The sequence below is a fragment of the Silurus aristotelis genome (genome assembly GCF_946808225.1).
Source record: "Silurus aristotelis genome assembly, chromosome: 15".
NCBI classification, from domain to species: Eukaryota; Metazoa; Chordata; class Actinopteri; order Siluriformes; family Siluridae; genus Silurus; species Silurus aristotelis.
Genome location: NC_139588.1, coordinates 12,919,841 through 12,937,777, shown reverse-complemented (window position 1 = coordinate 12,937,777; position 17,937 = coordinate 12,919,841). Strand labels below are relative to the sequence as shown.

General features: G+C 38.0%; 1 protein-coding gene across 1 annotated transcript; it reads left to right on the top strand.

The window, feature by feature from the left end:
* Positions 1 to 864: 864 nt before the first annotated feature.
* Positions 865 to 17,298, top strand: gpcpd1 (glycerophosphocholine phosphodiesterase 1). The gene is made up of 20 exons (XM_083562118.1): positions 865 to 1,249; positions 1,897 to 1,986; positions 3,182 to 3,272; positions 3,369 to 3,453; positions 6,663 to 6,738; positions 7,557 to 7,598; positions 8,770 to 8,893; positions 8,980 to 9,208; positions 9,431 to 9,593; positions 10,583 to 10,712; positions 11,070 to 11,124; positions 11,224 to 11,316; positions 11,509 to 11,586; positions 11,730 to 11,769; positions 11,886 to 11,944; positions 12,028 to 12,093; positions 12,201 to 12,337; positions 12,540 to 12,675; positions 13,354 to 13,514; positions 16,033 to 17,298. The coding sequence occupies exons 2-20, from the start codon at positions 1,938 to 1,940 to the stop codon at positions 16,226 to 16,228; spliced, it is 2,010 nt and encodes a 669-aa protein (XP_083418244.1). The 5' UTR covers positions 865 to 1,249; positions 1,897 to 1,937; the 3' UTR covers positions 16,229 to 17,298.
* The last annotated feature ends 639 nt before the right edge of the window (positions 17,299 to 17,937 follow it).

Below are 17,937 nucleotides of genomic sequence, written 5' to 3'. Positions count from 1 at the left end.
AAGAGTGCAGGCAGGGTGGAGTGGGTGGAGAAGAGTGACAGGAGTGATTTGTGATAGAAGAGTATCTGCAAGAATGAAAGGGAAAGTTTATAGGACTGTGGTGAGACCTGCGATGTTGTATGGATTAGAGACAGTGGCATTGAGTAAAAGACAGGAGGTGGAGCTGGAGGTAGCAGAGCTGAAGATGTTGAGGTTTTCGTTGGGAGTGACGAGGATGGACAAGATTAGAAATGAGTTTATTAGAGGGACAGCACATGTAGGATGTTGTGGTGACAAGGTGAGGGAGGCGAGATTGAGATGGTTTGGACATGTGCAGAGAAGGGACATGAATTATATTGGTAGAAAAATGCTGAAGATGGAGCCACCAGGTAGGAGGAAAAGAGGAAGGCCAAGGAGGAGGTTCATGGATGTGGTGAGGGAAGACATGCAGGTAGTTGGTGTAAAAGAGGCAGATGTAGAGGACAGGGTGGTATGGAGACGGATGATCCGCTGTGGCGACCCCTAATGGGAGCAGCCGAAAGAAGAAGAAGAAGTTGTACATCAACAGCTTCTGCCATAGCATTCATATTAATTTGCTGTACATTTATTAACAGTAGCACAATGGTACTATTTGCACTTCTGGTTAGTGCTAAACTGCATTTCGTCGCAATGACAAGGGCAAAGCCCTAAATGAAAACTGAGAGTGGGAGAAACAGCGAGTGTGTATAAAATTCTTTCAGAACCTTCTTCTTCTTCCACTGGTAAGTCAGATCTATTCATTCCGTGTGTATATGCCCACTACCCACTAGGGGGCAGGTTTGAACATTTGTTCTGCTGAACCAGAGGACATGAACTCATTGATCCGACGCTGTGTGGTGACGTCAGAGGAAGGTTTCGGAGAAATGCAGGAGTTTGTTTACCAACGTAACCGCTATACATGGGCTTGTGGGAGGAGCCAGACTCCGCTCATGTTCGATGTGTGACTCACTATATAATAGACAGCATTTTCAACCAGTAAACGGTGGACGGATTGAAATAAACGGATCTCCGCATCGCGTATCGACACAGCAAATGTTTCATTCTAGTTGTAAGCTTTTAGATAGACGGTTATAACCGCAGGCCGGCCGGCGACTGGGGCGAGGCTTATTGCCACACGCCGCCGTCTCTCTCTTTCCTCCGGTTAAATCCATGGAGCGCTGTGTGCTCAGCTAGCATCCAACGGATGCTGCCTTCTTCTAGTCTGCCTGCGACGCGCTTTGGAAGCCCTCAGGTAACATGTCCATATTTCTCACAAGAATCTTGCATCTTATATTCATCTAAAAGAGGTTTCTTCGGTGTAAACGTTATCTCCGGGTGCCGTTTTCACCACTTTGTCGCTCGCTAACCGCATTGATGCCTCTCTCTTCAGCAGAGAACCGGCTGGGACCGGTTTAGAGCGCTGACTTGTGTGATTCCCTGTTAGTACACGTTGTTTTCTTGTTCTCTTCACACACATTCAACCCCAAATTCATGAATCAATTTCGGATTTTTTGAGAGTATCATAAACACTTAGATAATAAATAAGAATCGATATCTTATTTCAAAGCAAACTAGACGAACGTTGCTTCCTGAGTCCGGGGTGGTGTTGACCTGATCGACGTCTATCGCTTGGTGACAGCAAACAAACACTCCGTTGTTTTATATACCCTAGAAGTGTGATCTATAATATAATTTAAAGTGTGTTCAATGTCTGTCATATTCAGCCTTAATGTCATTACACAGTAGTATTTTGTTGATATATCGGATGTCTTTATTTCAGCTGGAGTGGTGTACACCTGTCAGGAGCTGGAAAATAAACATATCAAATGATTCCTCGCACAGTTTAGACTACTCTTTCCTGTATAATCTGTTTTCATCATGTTTTTATTTCTTTTTCAGGTGATTCTTTCTATCCTCTTCCTTGTACCCCAGCAGCAGTCATGGACTCTTTTCAAGTGACGCTGACCGTGAGAGGAGCGACATCTGTCGGTCAGTATGATATTCTCATTATTCCGGTCATAACATGATGTTTTTGTTCTCATGATTGTAGAGGAGTGATTTCTAAGAAGTATTTCACATTAGGACAAAACAGCTGGAATAAGGATCCGTAGCTGAAGGGATTCAGGAGTGAAATACTTGGTAACTGTTGGATCAGATTTGATCTGGGATCATAATGCTCATTGCTGCGCTACCCATGGTGAACGGATGTGGAAGGTTTACGGAAAAAAAAAAGATCTTTAAAAACGTCAAATAAATTCTGAATTAGCATACTAATCTAATACTAATACTGTCAGGTGGCAGCAATAAGGTGGGTTTCTCTCAAAACTTTTCCCTTATTCCGATGTTAATAGAGACAAATAAAGTTGAAACAATGAAAAATGATTTTTCATTGTTGTATAAAAATCATTCATTTTTAAGCCAGTCTGTTTGTCAATACAAATGTGTATTCTGAATAATTAAATCCAACAGCCAGCTTTTATGGTTGGTGATTTTTGGCACTGATAGGCATCTGTCACTGTGCAGTGTAACCACAGGCACCTCATGCATTGATCTTGTAGTAAAGTAACCTTACCAATTATTTGTAGTTCTGTTTTAACTTACTTAAAACATTATATTCAGCAATTTACCTGGTTAGAACTGTGAGTTTGAATGGTAGAGTGAATAATAGCAAGCCGGTACCTCAGGTTAGAAGCGATATGTTTATAATCACAGAATGGTACAGTACATGGCACTATGTTACTATGTTATGGTACAGTAGCAGGCAGAATGTTATTGGATTAGGCCTAGATAAAGAAATAATTAATTTAAGTTACAGTTTTACATCATGTTAATTTTGTTTAAAGAAAAAAACTTCACACTGAAACCCATAAATACATTTATATTGAAAGATATGATCGTGATCGTGCGCAAAGTTGTTGCTCCATTTTGTTATTCTGTTTGTGTGAAATGTTAGTAGCAGTAGTGATGATAAGGACATTGTTTTAAATCCATTGGCAGACCAATGAAAAATGTAGGGGTAGATGGAGATACATAGGTATTAGTAATGTTAAGGATTAGCAATGTACATTGGGAACAGAGCGCAAGCAAAGACAAGCAAGTGTAACTATTACAGTATAACTTTAGGCTGGATCTTTTAGCAAAACTGGATATTGAAATGAAATTTTCATTTCTTGTTTTGTAACAGGTGAAGTGATCGCAGTAGTTGGAAGCTGTGAGACTCTTGGCAGCTGGTGCCATCAGAAAGCATTACCTCTTCAACCTGCAGAGGAAGATGGGTAAGTGTGCACTTGTTTTTATTTAATTTCTTGCCCTTTATTTTTACATGATTATGAAGAGAGGACATTAATATGCCTCTGTTTGTCTTTTTCCAGCAATCTATGGAAAAGGACCATCACAGTTTCAAAGGGAGTTGGAGTCAACTATCGCTATTTTAAGGGGTTCTTCCTGGAATCAAAGGTGAGAGCTTTTCTAATCCACATGAAATACTTCTACATACTAGACATGTTCAGTATTTATAATTTAACAACAGTCTTTTCATGTAAGAATTATTTCAAATAATTATAAAATAAATATACTGATGATTTTGTTTGTCATTTTAAAAATGTTTTGAATGTAGATGAATTGTGTTTTTGGCAGAAAAATATCAAATAATAATAAAATAAATATACTGATGATTTTGTTTGTAATTTTAAAAATGTTTTGAATGTAGATGAATTGTGTTTTTGGCAGAATGTGTGAAAAAAGTTTTCTTTTTGCACTTTGTTTAAAATGACCTGCTGTTTTTCCCTTTTACTATTAAGGTGATTTTGTTTTCCTTGTCTAACTCTTCTGCTTCTTTAGGCAGCCAGTCAGCTTTTCCTTTGAATGTAATGTTTTTGTATGAATTAACAGTAACCTTCCATAAACTGTCTTGGTGCGAAGAGAGTGCTGGTATCACAAGGTGCTTTTATTGATTAGGGCTGTGTGATTATGACAAATCAGCATTAAAATGACCTACATTTCTTAGGACACTGCAAGCAGTTTAAAAACCACAGCTATGGTTTTTATATTTTGGCCCACTTTCATGCATTTTTAATTTCTGTTTATCAGACATGTCATTATTACCGTATTTTTCAGACTATAAGCCTCTACTTTTTTCCCACGTTTTACGACGAAGCGGCTAATTTATGGAATTTTCATGGGTTTTTCCCGGTTTTACAGACTTCGAGCCAAAAAACTGAGCGACATAACATTAGACCAATAAAATTTCCGAACGGAAACGAAAAAACGCACCTCACCTGTGTTCTGAGCTGCACGGCATCGGGAGAAAAACTTCCACCGGTGGCGCACGACGATGACAAAAGATAAACTCCCCAGAGAAATACAGTGGTACCTTGACCTACGAGCTTAATTCGTTCCGTGGACAGGCTTGTATCTCAATTCAACATCAACATCAGTTTTCCATATTAAAAATACTTAAAATGGCATTAATCCGTTCCAACCCTCAAAATGACACACCGTTTTTATGTTTCATGTTATTAAAGTGGAAAATACATTTCTAATAAAAAATCTTGTATAAAAACATAATAGAAAGAGTATGTAAAGATGATATAAGGTTTTATTCAGTGTATTTTCCTTGGAGATGAGACGACTTGAGTTAACGAAAACGCCGATGGGGTGTGTGTGTGTATGTGTGGAGGGGGGATAGAGGCGATAAGTAGAGGAGGGAAAACTATTTTTTTACTATCACTCCTGTACACTACGTATCCCTAATCTTTAAAATTCTTTGCTTATCTTCATTTTTGTCACAATCTTCGCTTTCTGACTTCGCTTCGCCATCTAGCAGCGGCATCTCGAGCTCGTACCTCAATTTTTTGCTCGCGTAACAAAGCAAAAAAATCGACCGAATGACTACTCGTACCTCGGAAAACTCGTACATTAAAGCACTCGTAGGTCAAGGTACCACTGTAGTTGTGAAAGGAAGGAGGAAGACAGCGAACAATGACTTACTTGGTAGGCTACTGTTTAGATACAAGCCGTTGTAACGCGTTGAGTCTGGGTCAAAGGGAGAGCTCGCTAACTCCAGTTGCAACAGAAATCATATAAGCACAGACAGGTTTCCAAAACTTTCATTTTTCTTGGCAACAACGTTATGGGTTAGTAAGAGAAACTTAGAAATGGGCATCAGAAAATAAAAAGGACATATTCCTCGCTCTCCACACACGCAGTAATACCGGTAGAATGCAGTGGCAGGCGATTCCCAAAATACCACTCTGCTCCTAACAGAAGCGCAACATATTGCATTTAGCGCCTTTCGTTAAAGCCTCTGTAAAGGTCATTATTTTCAGTGTAGACACCTGCGGCTTATAGACAGGTGTGGCTTATTTATGATAAAAAATAAATAAAAATATTTGTCAAATTCAGTGGGTGCGGCTTATATATGCGCTTTATAGTCCGGAAATTACGGTAATAATAATGCATGATTAATTGGGCGTTTCTATTAATGAACAATGCAGGCTCTAAGATATTTATGTTTTTATCCCCATTTCACAGTGAAGAACTGATAGTATAGTTCCAACTGCTTACATAAAATGTTTTGTCTAAGAGACAGTTTGTGGTGACTGTGTAGACAATGTTGATGCACCAGGATGTAGAAATTAGGAATTTCACCCTCTTTAGCAAACAGATTATATTTCAAGCTACTTGTAATTGTAGAAGAATTTCATGATAAATTATGCTGCATGATTCTCTACTGGGTAGAATAAACCGAAGGCTGTGACGGGCAAATAATGCACCTTTAGCTAGTAGACACTTGGTGTCTTGACATACTAATACTACGCTACTTGATGGCATGTGATTTTAAATGCAAACAGTAACATTAATAATGTTTGCAGTTTTTTTTCAAAATATCACAGAAATGTTATGAAAGTAAAAACTTTACACAGTGCAGTACACAGAAATAAAACACAAGCCTTTGTTTTAGAGTTATAGATTTTCTCTATCTCAATACAGCTAAAAGGGAGATTCCTCTTTCTTTAGTATGATGGCTCTATCTCAAGTCGTACTGGACATTTTGGGGCAGAAAATCAGCCATATATCTTTAAGATATGATTAGTTGTGCATTCTTTGTCTGAGCTGTTGTTTAATGCTTGTGTGTACAATATTCAACCAAATCTAATTTGAACGCTCTGAAAAACTGTAAGTTGATATAGGATTCCCATGGCAACTACAGAAGCTCAAGAATAAAATGACAGTGTGCATTACTCCCTTGATTCCATAACGCTATTGTTTATATGATTTAATCAAGAAACCCTGTAGCTTCAAATATTAGTATTATTTGGATAATTATCCCATTGTTGCAGTCAGAGCAGTTTTTAAATTTTCACACGGGTAAGTATAAATGTGTGTCGATTTCTTCAGTAAGGCAGAAATCGGGGGGGGGGGGGGGGGGATGTCAAAGTAGTTGTGTAGCCTTGTAATGCACAATGTATTTCTTTTGACTAATCCACTTTTCAGATGTGAACCAACTGTGACTGACTGGCTGAGACAGTGGTGACTATACCAGCTCAAATTACTTGTTTTAGAGTGTGACTTTGCTTGAGACCAAAGTCTGCATCGGTTGCAATTCCCCCCCCCCCCCCCCCCCCCAAACAATCTTAACACCATTTTGAACATTGGAATTACAGAATGCAGGTGGTCCATGTCAAGTCATAGTCAATAATTGGGAGACCCATCAGCAGCCTCGGTCATTGAGTTTCTCAGGTATATAAATTCAGAATAGTGCACGGCTTGGTTTCAAAACAAAAGTGTTTCGATGATTTGCAGGGCCCCTATCATAGTACTCAAGTTACTGATCACAGCACATTTCTTTTTCTACACAAAACTAACGGCTTTGTCACTTGTCAACCCCTCTTTATTTGCTACGTATCAATTTATTTAGGCATTTTTACTTGAACATTTTCAGTAATGTTTAATTTGTAGCAAGTTAGTACTGATTAAATAAGTCTTCTTTTTTTTTGCAAAATATTCTATGGAAGGCTCACATCGTACTGGAATAGTTTCTAAGGCTTTTTTTTTATTTTATTGTTTTGCCATGAGGCGTTCTGTTGCCGTAAGAGCTAACTATCCGCACAATGTACTTTCCCTTTTTTTTTTTTTTTTTTTCTTTTTTTTTTTTTTTAGCCTTTAGGATAATTATTTTTGCACAGGAAGATCATTTAACTTTGATTAATTTTAATTGTATTTAAGTATCATGTCATTTATTTACATCATAAACACTTAGTAAGATTAAATTACATGTGTGATGCTTGTATTAAATGGTTATCTACAAATATATGGAGGCCTTTCTAGTGCAGATCATTCAAGGTTTGCTTTGTAAGTTTACAGATTTGATTGGCATTTAGTTCTACAACTTTATTTTTATATTAAAATCGAAAGCTAAATACATCGTCGCTACAATTTATCATCTTTATAATGGAAATGTCTTCAAATTGTAGTGTTGCTCTGCCCTGGAAACGCCTCTTTTTGTAGATGTGCCATTGAAACATGAAAATGATACTAATAATAGTTTTGTCTTACAGAATCGGACCATGAAATTGACGACGGCCAGTTTGGATTCTGTAGTAAGTCATGTCATTTTAATACCATAAGTGGAATGACTTTGTGAGTATAGAGAAGGTTAGAAGGAGTTGCATTGTGTGTTTGTGGATTTAGAGAAAGCGTAGGACACAGTGCCAAGAGAGGAGTTGTGGTATTGTTTGTGGAAGTCAGGCGTGTCAGAAGTATGTGAGGGTGGTGCAGGACATGTATGAGGACAGTGTAGTAGACAGTGACATTAAAGTGTGCAGTAGGAACGACAGACTGGATCATGGTGAAGGTTGGACTGCATCAAGGATCGGCTCTGAGCCCTTTCCTGTTTGCAGTGCGGATTTACAGGTTGACCAACGAGGTCAGACAGGAGTCTCTGTGGACTATGATGTTTGCGGATATTGTGATTTGTGGTGAGAGTAGGGTGCAGGTTTAATAGAGCCTGGAGAGGTGGTGCTGAAGAGAAGAGGAATGAAAGTCAGTAGTAGTAAGACAGAGTACATGTGTGTGAGTGAGAGGGAGGGCAGTGGGGTGGTGCAGTTGCAGGGAGAACAGGTGGAGGAGTTTAGGTACCTGGGGTCAACAGTGCATGAAAAGTAATGAAGAGTGTTAGAGAAGTGAAGGCAGGATGGAGTGGGTGTTGAAGAGTGATAGCAGGAGTGATTTGTGATAGAAGATCTGCCAGTGAAAGGGAAAGTTTATAGGACTGTGGTGAGACCTGCGATGTTGTGGTTTAGAGACGGTGGCATTGAGTAAAAGACAGGAGGTGGAGCTGGAGGTAGCAGAGCTGAAGTTGTTGAGATTTTCGTAGGGTGTGACGAACAGGATGGACAGGGTTAGAAACAAGTTTATTAGTGGGACAGCGCATGTAGGATGTTTTGGAGACAAGGTGAGGGAGGCGAGATTGAGATGGTTTGGACATGTACAGAGGAGGGACATGGGATATATTGGTAGGAGAATTCTGAGAATGGAGCCACCAGGAAGGTGGAAAAGAGGAAGGCCAAGAAGGAGGTTTATAGATGTGGTGAGGGAAGACATGCAGGTAGTTGGTTTGAAAGAGGCAGATGTAGAGGACAGGGGGTATGGAGACGGATGATCTGCTGTGGTGACCACAAATGGGAGAAGCTGAAACAAGAAGAAGAAGAAGTGGAATGACTTTGTGAGGTTGTTTCGACTTTGGTGCAAAATTAAGGTATTGCCTTACAGATGGTGCTGAATACGTGGACTCTGGCTGGTTGACATGTCAGACAGAGATCCGCCTACGTCTCCATCACTCTGTTAAGCCGCCAGTGTCCATTACCAAGAAAAAATACAAGACATCTCGCTTTAGGTACTGTTCATTCACAGAGTTTTGGTATGTTTTATCGTTTCTTTTTTTTTGGAAGTGTAGAATTTTAAATGTCTTCTCTACACTAGACTGAAATTGATGGTGGAGGGAACTGAAGAGGAGGAGGATGACGAGAGCCCTTCATGCTGGCACAAGATGGCTAACACACTAGAGATTAGTATGATCAGTGATTGTGGCTATAAGTCCCGTCACTCACAACCAGAGTGTGGCTATGCCCTGGAGGCACCAACTTGGACTGAGTACAGTATTCACACTATGGAACCTGACAACCTTGAGCTTGTGTTTGAGTTTTTTGAGGTATGTATTATTGATTTATGGCACTCCATCTAGTTATAATCCATATAAAAAGAAATGTATAAAAAGAAAACTACTCCTACTTTGTAGGATGATTGTCCCCATGTCCACTCCAAATCCCATATGTCCACAGTTTTTATTGACTCTACTTACTTGAAACAATGAGCGGTGGTGGTGGTGTCTGAGCCATTGTGTGACTCAGTTTTTCCTGTGTTTATCCTTAAGGAGGACCTAAGTGAAAAAGTCGTTCAGAGTGACGTCCACCCCGGTCAGGTCGGCACCGCCTGCCTCTTATCTTCTACCTTTCAGGAAAGTGGCAAGGATAATGGAGTGGTTACACTCCCAATAATGGGCAGAAATTCCAGGCAGACTATTGGAAAAGTCAGAGGTATGCTTTCAAATCATATTCGTTAGCATTTCCAGGAGCAGAGCAATGCATAGAATCATGCAGATACAGGCCAGCTTTAGGCAAATCAGGCCATCAGAATGGGGAGCATGTGAGCTCACTGATTTTGACCTTGGCATGAATGTTTGTCAGACAGGCTGGTTTGGGCATTTTTCTAACTGCTGGTCTCTGGTGATTTTCACACACAACAGTTTTGTGTAGTTATGGAAATAATATGCTGTAAGTGGCATTTCTGCAGACTGCAGACTGCAGACTACACACCTTGTTGATGAGAAAACCCTGATAAATATTTAGAACTATTGTGGTGAGCTAAAAAGTCTCAGAATGCAAAACACATCAGAACTTTAGGCAGATGAGCAACAACAAAAGAAGACTACGTCTAGTTATACGTCTGTCAGCCAAGAACTGAAAGCCGCAGTGTGGACGGGCTTAGAGAAACAATGAGTTCACTGTTCTTCAGCTCCGGAAAACAACAGAGTAATAGTGTGTTTTCTTATTTAGTATTGTACAGCAATCATTAATGCTGTCATTAGTTAGAAATCCAATGCAGATTTAGTGGCGTTAGTAAAAAGAAAAGTAGGGGAGGGTAAAGTCACCATTCGACTCAGCTATACAATCTAATTGTAATGGACTAGTTTTGATGGTCTACAAGATGGCACAAGCACTGACATTGACAGCGGTATTATTGGTTGTCTGCCATTAATCTTGAGAAACACTGCCTTCCTCTTTGTGTTTGCAACTTCCTATGGTTTGTTTTCCCATTATATAGCATGTTTTGACACGCAAATTAATATCATTTACCATAGTTGTGTCCTTCACACACATTTGCTTATGTCAACGTGTTAAAATATTGATATGTAAATATGTGAAAGCATGGTCAGTGCACATGAATGGAATCTTACATGTTTAGGTGTAGCTACATATGAAAGTCTAAGCAAGGTTTTAACGTTGGAAATGTCTGTAATTTATAGTGGACTACCTGGTTATTCGGCCTATTCGAGGTTTTAAGTGTGACATGAGCCAGTGCTACACTAAGTACTGGAGAAAACGGAGTGCTTTGGATGTGGGCCACAGAGGAGCAGGGAGCACACATGCTGCCAAGTAAGCTACTGTTTTTCAGACTTGTAGTTTCTTTATAATGGCTCATTATACTGCGGACGTGGTGCATGGCAAATGGGTCTTTATGAAACAAATGTCCTTTGTTGAAAATGTTCTCCATTAACCCCAAGCTTAATATTAAAAGTTGAAATCTAATATTAGAGATTGAGCAACATGTGTGTCAGAATGAGCTTATACATTTCATTGGAAAGATAGATTCTCTATCTGTATTTCACTTTTTTAAAACGTATTTCTTAACACTTGTGTCCTAGCCGTCAACACTGCTGATGGAATAGTTTCTAATATGCTGTTTTTGTTTGTTAAATTATATTCCTAATTGATTTGAACCTCTTTTGGCAGACATCACAAGATCAGGGAAAATACAATTGCCTCATTTCTAAGTGCTGCTAATCATGTAAGGGAACATTACCAAAAAAGCTTTGCTTGCATATATTCATTTAATTGCTGTTCACTTGTAATATAACTCTTGAAATGATCATGCCTTCAATTATAGGGTGCTGCCTATGTGGAGTTTGATGTCCATCTGTCTAAGGACTTGGTTCCAATCGTGTACCATGATCTTACCTGCTGTATTTCCACTAAGAAGGTGAGTAACTTGGCCTTGTTGGAATTGTTACACCCCTAATCTAATCTATTTACTGCTGTTTATTGCTTTCACTAACAACGACAGAATGATAGCTGCCCTTTAACCCATGTTTATCAGTATATTTTATATTTGACTGCTTTAATAGCTAATGCTATAAACTGGGACTAAGCCACTGATTGTTTTCCTCCACAGAAAAATGATAAGAATTCAATGGTGTTGGTCGAAGTTCCTGTGAAAGAGCTGACATTTGACCAGCTTCAGCTACTTAAAGTAAATATTTACTGGCAACAAGATTTCATTGACATAAATATTCTGAATTTTGTCTGTTTAAAAATTATTTAAATACATCATGGAAATATCTGCATCTGACACTGGGGATATAGAACACTGAATCCCATTTCTGCTTCTCACAGCTTGCCCACTCTACAGCTTTAAAGGTGCATGATCACAAAGGTATTTCTGAGTTATTCTCTATTGAACTTCTCGTTTGAATATATAGGTATAGGTTCCTGCCAGCTATTTAAGAGAAATCTCCAGTAGATGTGATTGATTCAAGCATTTTTATTTAGATCTACAGGATGAGGAGGAGTATATAGATGAACATCAGCCATTTCCTTCACTTCATCAGGTATTCACCTAAATGTGATCAGATGTTTTTTCAGTTTTTTGTTTTCTTTCACACTCTAAACTACATTTAATGTTTCACTGCAGCTCTTTCACACGGTCCCAGACAATGTAGGCTTTAATATTGAGCTGAAGTGGATATCCCAGATGAAGGTTAGCACTTACATCTATACATTGTATTAATATGACTTCAAAGGTGATGCAGCCTATAGTATGATCTCCTCCATTGCACTTTGAGATGATGTTATTTCTTCCACTAGGATGGCACCTGGGATGGAAACCTGTCCAGTTATTTTAACATGAACCAATTCCTGGATATCATCCTCACCTGTGTGTTGCAGAATGCTGGAAAGAGAAGGATTGTCTTCTCTTGTTTTGATCCTGATGTGTGTGCAATGTAAGAACATTATTATAGATCAAATAATCTTTTGCACATATAGGTTTTAGGTTTCTGAAAGTACTAAAGGGGGTTGTTAACTGTAGGTAAAGTTATATTAACAGCCGAGTTAACTTTTAGTATATAATGAAAAATTATATTTGATGTAGCCTTCCTAAAAATAAATCAGTGTCAAGTAAGCATTTTGTGCGTTATGTTTTAGGGTGCGGAGAAAGCAGAACAAATATCCCGTCCTTTTCCTGACTCAGGGTGTGTCAGAGGTCTACCCTCAGCTGATGGATATACGCTGTCAGACCACGCAGATTGCCATGAGCTTTGCTCAGAGTGAGAATATCCTGGTAAGTCCAACCTGACACCCAGCCTATGTTGCTATGGGTATTGCAACACGTTAGATGTTCCGATATTTGATCAGAGGGCTGTGACGTTTTGAGCTGCGTATTTTCCCATGTTGGCAGGACAGAGAAGTGCAAGATGTGTTCAAGATTTGAACATACCAGTTATTGTTGTTGTTTTTGTTTACCCAGGAAACTGCAGAGAAACACCTCATAATAAGCATTTCTTCTTACATGGTTAGAGTGTTGAAGAATGTGCACAGACTAGTTAGTTGGACTAAATAAACAAAAAAACCTGCTATTGTTGTTATGGAAGTTGTTATTGTGAAATATGTGCAAGATATGCTAGATCTTAGTACAGCTTGTCACGTGTCTGAGAAAAAGAAAGGCATAACTCTGTCATGGTTCTGTTTTGGTGCTGACACATGAGACCCCTTCATAAAGGTTCAATAAATGTCCTAAAAAAAACCCTATGTAACCCTGAAAAAAAGTTTGAGAAAGTTTTTAAAAAATATATATTTTAGAGATCATGAAAGGTGAATATTTTCTAAACAATATATTTCTAAATGCATTACTTGCAGGAAGTGACTGGAAGTAAAAAAAAAGCAGTCATGTGGCCTTTTTCAAATTTCTATTTTTTTTTTTGCTTGTGTAAAAGGAACTTGTTTTTGTTCCTGTTCACAGGGTATCAGTGCTCACACCGAGGATCTGTTGCGCAACATGGACTGCATTACAGAGGCCCAGTCTAAAGGCCTGGTGGTCTTTTGCTGGGGAGATGACAACAATGTCCATGAGAACAGGAAAATGCTCAGGGAGAAAGGCATCAATGGACTCATTTATGACAGGTTTTCCGATTGTTTTTCTCATGTTTGTGTGTCATTGTGTAGTCATGATTGTTTAAAAACAATAGCTTGCTGAGTAGATTTCTACATGCAATTCTCCTAGCAACTCTGCAAGTGATGAATTCTGCTTTGCAGTTGTAATGAAAGGATTTCCAGTGTGTGCTTTTTCTGTTTAAATTGCCTGTTTCTCTTGCTGTCACTGGGTTCAAACTCACTTACACAATCTCCATTACATCTGAACACCAGTATCTCATTATTATTTACAGTACAGTATTATCTGCAGTTGGTGTAGTTACTTGAGATTTCAGCTGACAAAGGTTTTTTGTAACAATTGCTGAAACAGTATCTGAGGCAGTGCAATCATTAGGTCACACACAGATAATCTTTATAATTGATAAAAAATTGCTTCAACTTAGCATTTTCAACTATTCCTCTTTCCGCTATGCAATGTTACGATTTTCTATTTTGATTATTACTAATTTGTCCAAGTACACCTGCAGGCTGCTTGCACATCTTTTTCTCATTTTCTCTCAATCATCTTATTCTCTCAACCTTTTTAAGCATCTGTGCTTAATCTCTCCTTTTTCTTTCAGAATTTCTGAATGCTTGGTGCCAAATGTCAGTGTTTCAGCTGCCTCTGATGCCAGTAATGTCTACTGTCTTGGTTGCATTTGGTTTAATTTTTGGTTTTCCCAGTTGTTGCCTGGAAAAAAAGTTTATTTACAAGCACCGCTGCCTTGATGTATCATTTTCTGGCAATGATGTTTAAGGCAGTGTTGGAAACAAGCAGTAGAAAAGTGTTAGAAACAGTCTAGTCTGAGGCTGTTCAATTAGGTCTTTAGCAAACTTCTATAGAAGTTGTGTTGCATGTTCAACTGCCTCCATCATTTTGAGAAATATTCAAAACAATTTGATTTGGACCACTTAATCAGTGCTTTTCTTTTTCAGAATTATACAGTTTTTAGTACATACTAAAGAGTTGCACCCATTTATAAAGGGCTTCAGTTTTGGCCAACTGTTCAGTGCATGTTGTAACTAATCTCTTTATCCTCAGATTTTGTTAGGACTGAATGGCTGCTTTTGCTCCAAATCCAGCATGGCAAAGAAACTTGCTTTGTAGAGCTATAAGCTGTGTCATGAAGTAAACCGCTTAAAGCTGAACGCTTAACAATGTCCATGAGACCATGTCATTGTCAATGTCCATGTCCAACCCCCCACCCCCTCGACCAATTGACCAATGCAAAGCGTAGTGCCTGGGTCACTCGTACCTTGATGTGAAGTTGAGCCACGTACCAGCATAAGCTTTACAACTGATTACATCTCAGTGCAGCTCATAACACAACACAGATTTTTTTACTTGACAGATTTTATATAAAGTTGCCTTCAGCATTAATTAAAGCTGCCTTTTTTGACCTACTGTCAAAAGTCTGCCATATGTATATAATGGTATATGGCACAAAGCTAAGTGCTGTTACCATCTCGAAGTGAGTAATAATGATGTAACCAGACTGTCGAACCTGTTATTCCGCTTATACAACAGTGATTTACCAAATATTACAATGTTTATTAATGCCCATTTTAACAGTATATTGTTAGATTTAATATTGTGGGCCTTCCGCAAGACGAGTTATCTCTCTTTGTTACAGTCAGTCTGCTGGGAGAGAAAATAGATTTTTTTTTAAAGGAGAAGTGCTAATTTATGAATTGCATCATTACTTTCTTACTCTCTCTTAAATAGTTCCGCTTGACATATGACAGAAACCAGAAAGCTTTTTCTTGAAGACAATCACAAGCTCTTTCTATTAAAGAAATCTGTTTATTTTTAATAGTTTAGGTAAAACTTTTTTTGCACACCCCTTGCATAAGCCTTTTACTATGAAATCAATAACCCATTAAATGACGTATACATCCATCGTTCATGTTGCAGCCTGAAATACTGCAAAACAATGTGCACCTTCTGACCAAACATATGAAAAATCTCACTGATCTGTGATATTATTCTTCAATTAGTTTTATAATAATGTTGGGTGTGCTCTGTAAATCTCTTCTACTTATAAACCACTGACTAGTTATATCATCACATTTATATTTACAATCAAAAGTACAGCTTTAAGGATCTAAAACAGTTTCCAAGATATTTTATACTACTGACCTATGATGATCCGGATTGTTGTTGGCAGCACTGATTTGTAATTTTTCACTACATGCTTGCTTTTTGGCATTATGATTGGAAAGGTTGTAAATGGTTTGCAGGTCATAAAGCTTGTGGAGATGTGCATTGGGAGGTTTTTTTTTTACGTTATTTCAGCCCGGCTTGAGCTGTTCACAATGTAATAATTAAGCACTGATGTTTGCTTTACCCAGTACTGCTATATTTGTTTTATGATATAAATGATGATATCTGAGCATTTATATCAGAAAGGATCATGGCGTGAGGATAATGACCCTGCATCATTTTGGATAATACTGTATTGTTAAAATCTTTTTTTGATTGTAGTGTTGTTGTTTTTTTATCCTCTAGAATCTGTGAGGATAACATCGAGCAGTCCAACATCTTTAAAGTAGAAGAGAAAGTGTCTATAAAGGAGGTGATTCCTGAAAAGACGCTGAAGAATTGTCCCTGCTCCATGTATAGTATTTCCTGCTCAACTGTGTGTTGCTCCGGCGAGGTTCGATCAGGTAGCGGCGAGTCAGACTCAGGCCTCAGCTCGTCTTAAATTTCTCCAGCCTTTTTATAGCACAGTAAAAATCACTCGCACACCTTTCTCCCTGGGTGCTTTAATCTAAGCAATGTTTTCGCCAAATGATGACTGATTATACTGGTAGATGCTTGAGCTCTAGATAAAAATTTAATTAAAGAAAAGACTATACTTTAAGTGTCCACATTGGCATTTCTGATGTTTTTACTCAGTTTATTGTACATCATTTTTGTATGGACTATAGTAGCATTGCCTTGTGTGTGTGTGTGTATATATATATAATTTGTTTTTCTTTTCTTCAGTGTAATACCAAATCACAGTAATTGTTGCCATTGTTGTAAGCTTCTTCAATCCGCTCTGTATTTTATACATATTTAACATTGTTTACTAGGCTGAGTATTATAACATCATAAACTTAAACTATAAACTGCAGAGTGAGACATTTCATATAGTGGACACTACTTCCAATTGCTACATTGAAGCCAGTTCACTCTCACTGCTGGTCTCAAGCCCAGATAAATGTGAGTGTTGCGTCAGGAAGGAAATCCAGTGTTTTGAGAAGAAGAAAAAACGCTGTGCCAAATCAAATATGCGGATCATAAGGATGATTTCTATGTTGACCTTTTTTGCAGGGAGCTGGCGAAGTAAAATTATCATCATTCTGTATAATGTATCTAATTAAAACGGTCTTATCAGCTGTTTTATTAACTAATCAAAGTCATTTGAAACATACCTAAGATATTTAGAAGATTTCAAGTAAAAATATAAAAACCTGAAAACTGCTGAACTTGTTCATGCACAAAACATATAAATGAGCAGCCTAATGTTTGTGTTCCATAGACTGAAAGTAATCTTTGGGCTGCAGTGCAGTTTGATCTGAACACTGCTGCTGTAAATCTCTTTCTGCTAAAATTTAGCATGTCTGTGTCTCTGTGTTGGAAGTGTTCTTTTCAAGTAGGGGCCTTAATGATTGTCCCACTTTGCAAAGCAATTTGGCATGCTTCAGGTGTCTTAAACCTGCTCCACAGAGCATCGGGACCCCTTGAAATCACTGATACAACATAAATAAAGTTATTTATTAAATGTTATTACTGTGTGGTGGATTTTGTGTTAATAGTTGCAGAAATGTCTTACATTGTGTTTTGCATTCATTGATCATTCATTCATAAAGTCCATCTTTCATACACAAGGATGTCACAGACAAATCAAATCAAATTTTATTTCACCTTCACATACATGCAGTGAAATGCTTTTTACGGCTGTTCCGCATTTATGCATAAAAAGAAATAAAAATGGTAGATAAATAAAAAGTAAAAACTTTATAAAATATATGTGAATATATATGTATATACAACGCTTGTAAAATGTTATGATGGCAGGAAAACTAACTAGAACCAGAACTACCAATTGCAGTGAGGAGCCATACAGACACTAACTAAATACAATTCCAAAGTTTAATACACTACCAGTCAAATGGACACACTTCCTCCTTCAGTATTTATTTTAATTTTAACAAAACATTAATACTGACTTCCAACTAGGAAAGAGCATGTCTGGAATTATGCAAAGTGTTAAATACAATAATATATAAATACAAATATATAAAGACTTGCTGATTTATCCAAAATTGGGGGGCACACTTAACCACAGTGTTTTACAGCAACATGCCATCAAATCTGGTTTGCATTTTGGGAGACCATAATTTGTTTTCCAACAACACAATGATG

Bases quoted from the DNA above. Each gene is read 5' to 3' on its own strand.
- gpcpd1 (XM_083562118.1), top strand. From the start codon at position 1,938: ATGGACTCTTTTCAAGTGACGCTGACCGTGAGAGGAGCGACATCTGTC. The intron at 3,454-6,662 runs GTGAGAGCTTTT...TTGGAATTACAG, and splicing joins GGTTCTTCCTGGAATCAAAG to AATGCAGGTGGTCCATGTCA. The intron at 12,338-12,539 runs GTAAGAACATTA...GTTATGTTTTAG, and splicing joins GATCCTGATGTGTGTGCAAT to GGTGCGGAGAAAGCAGAACA.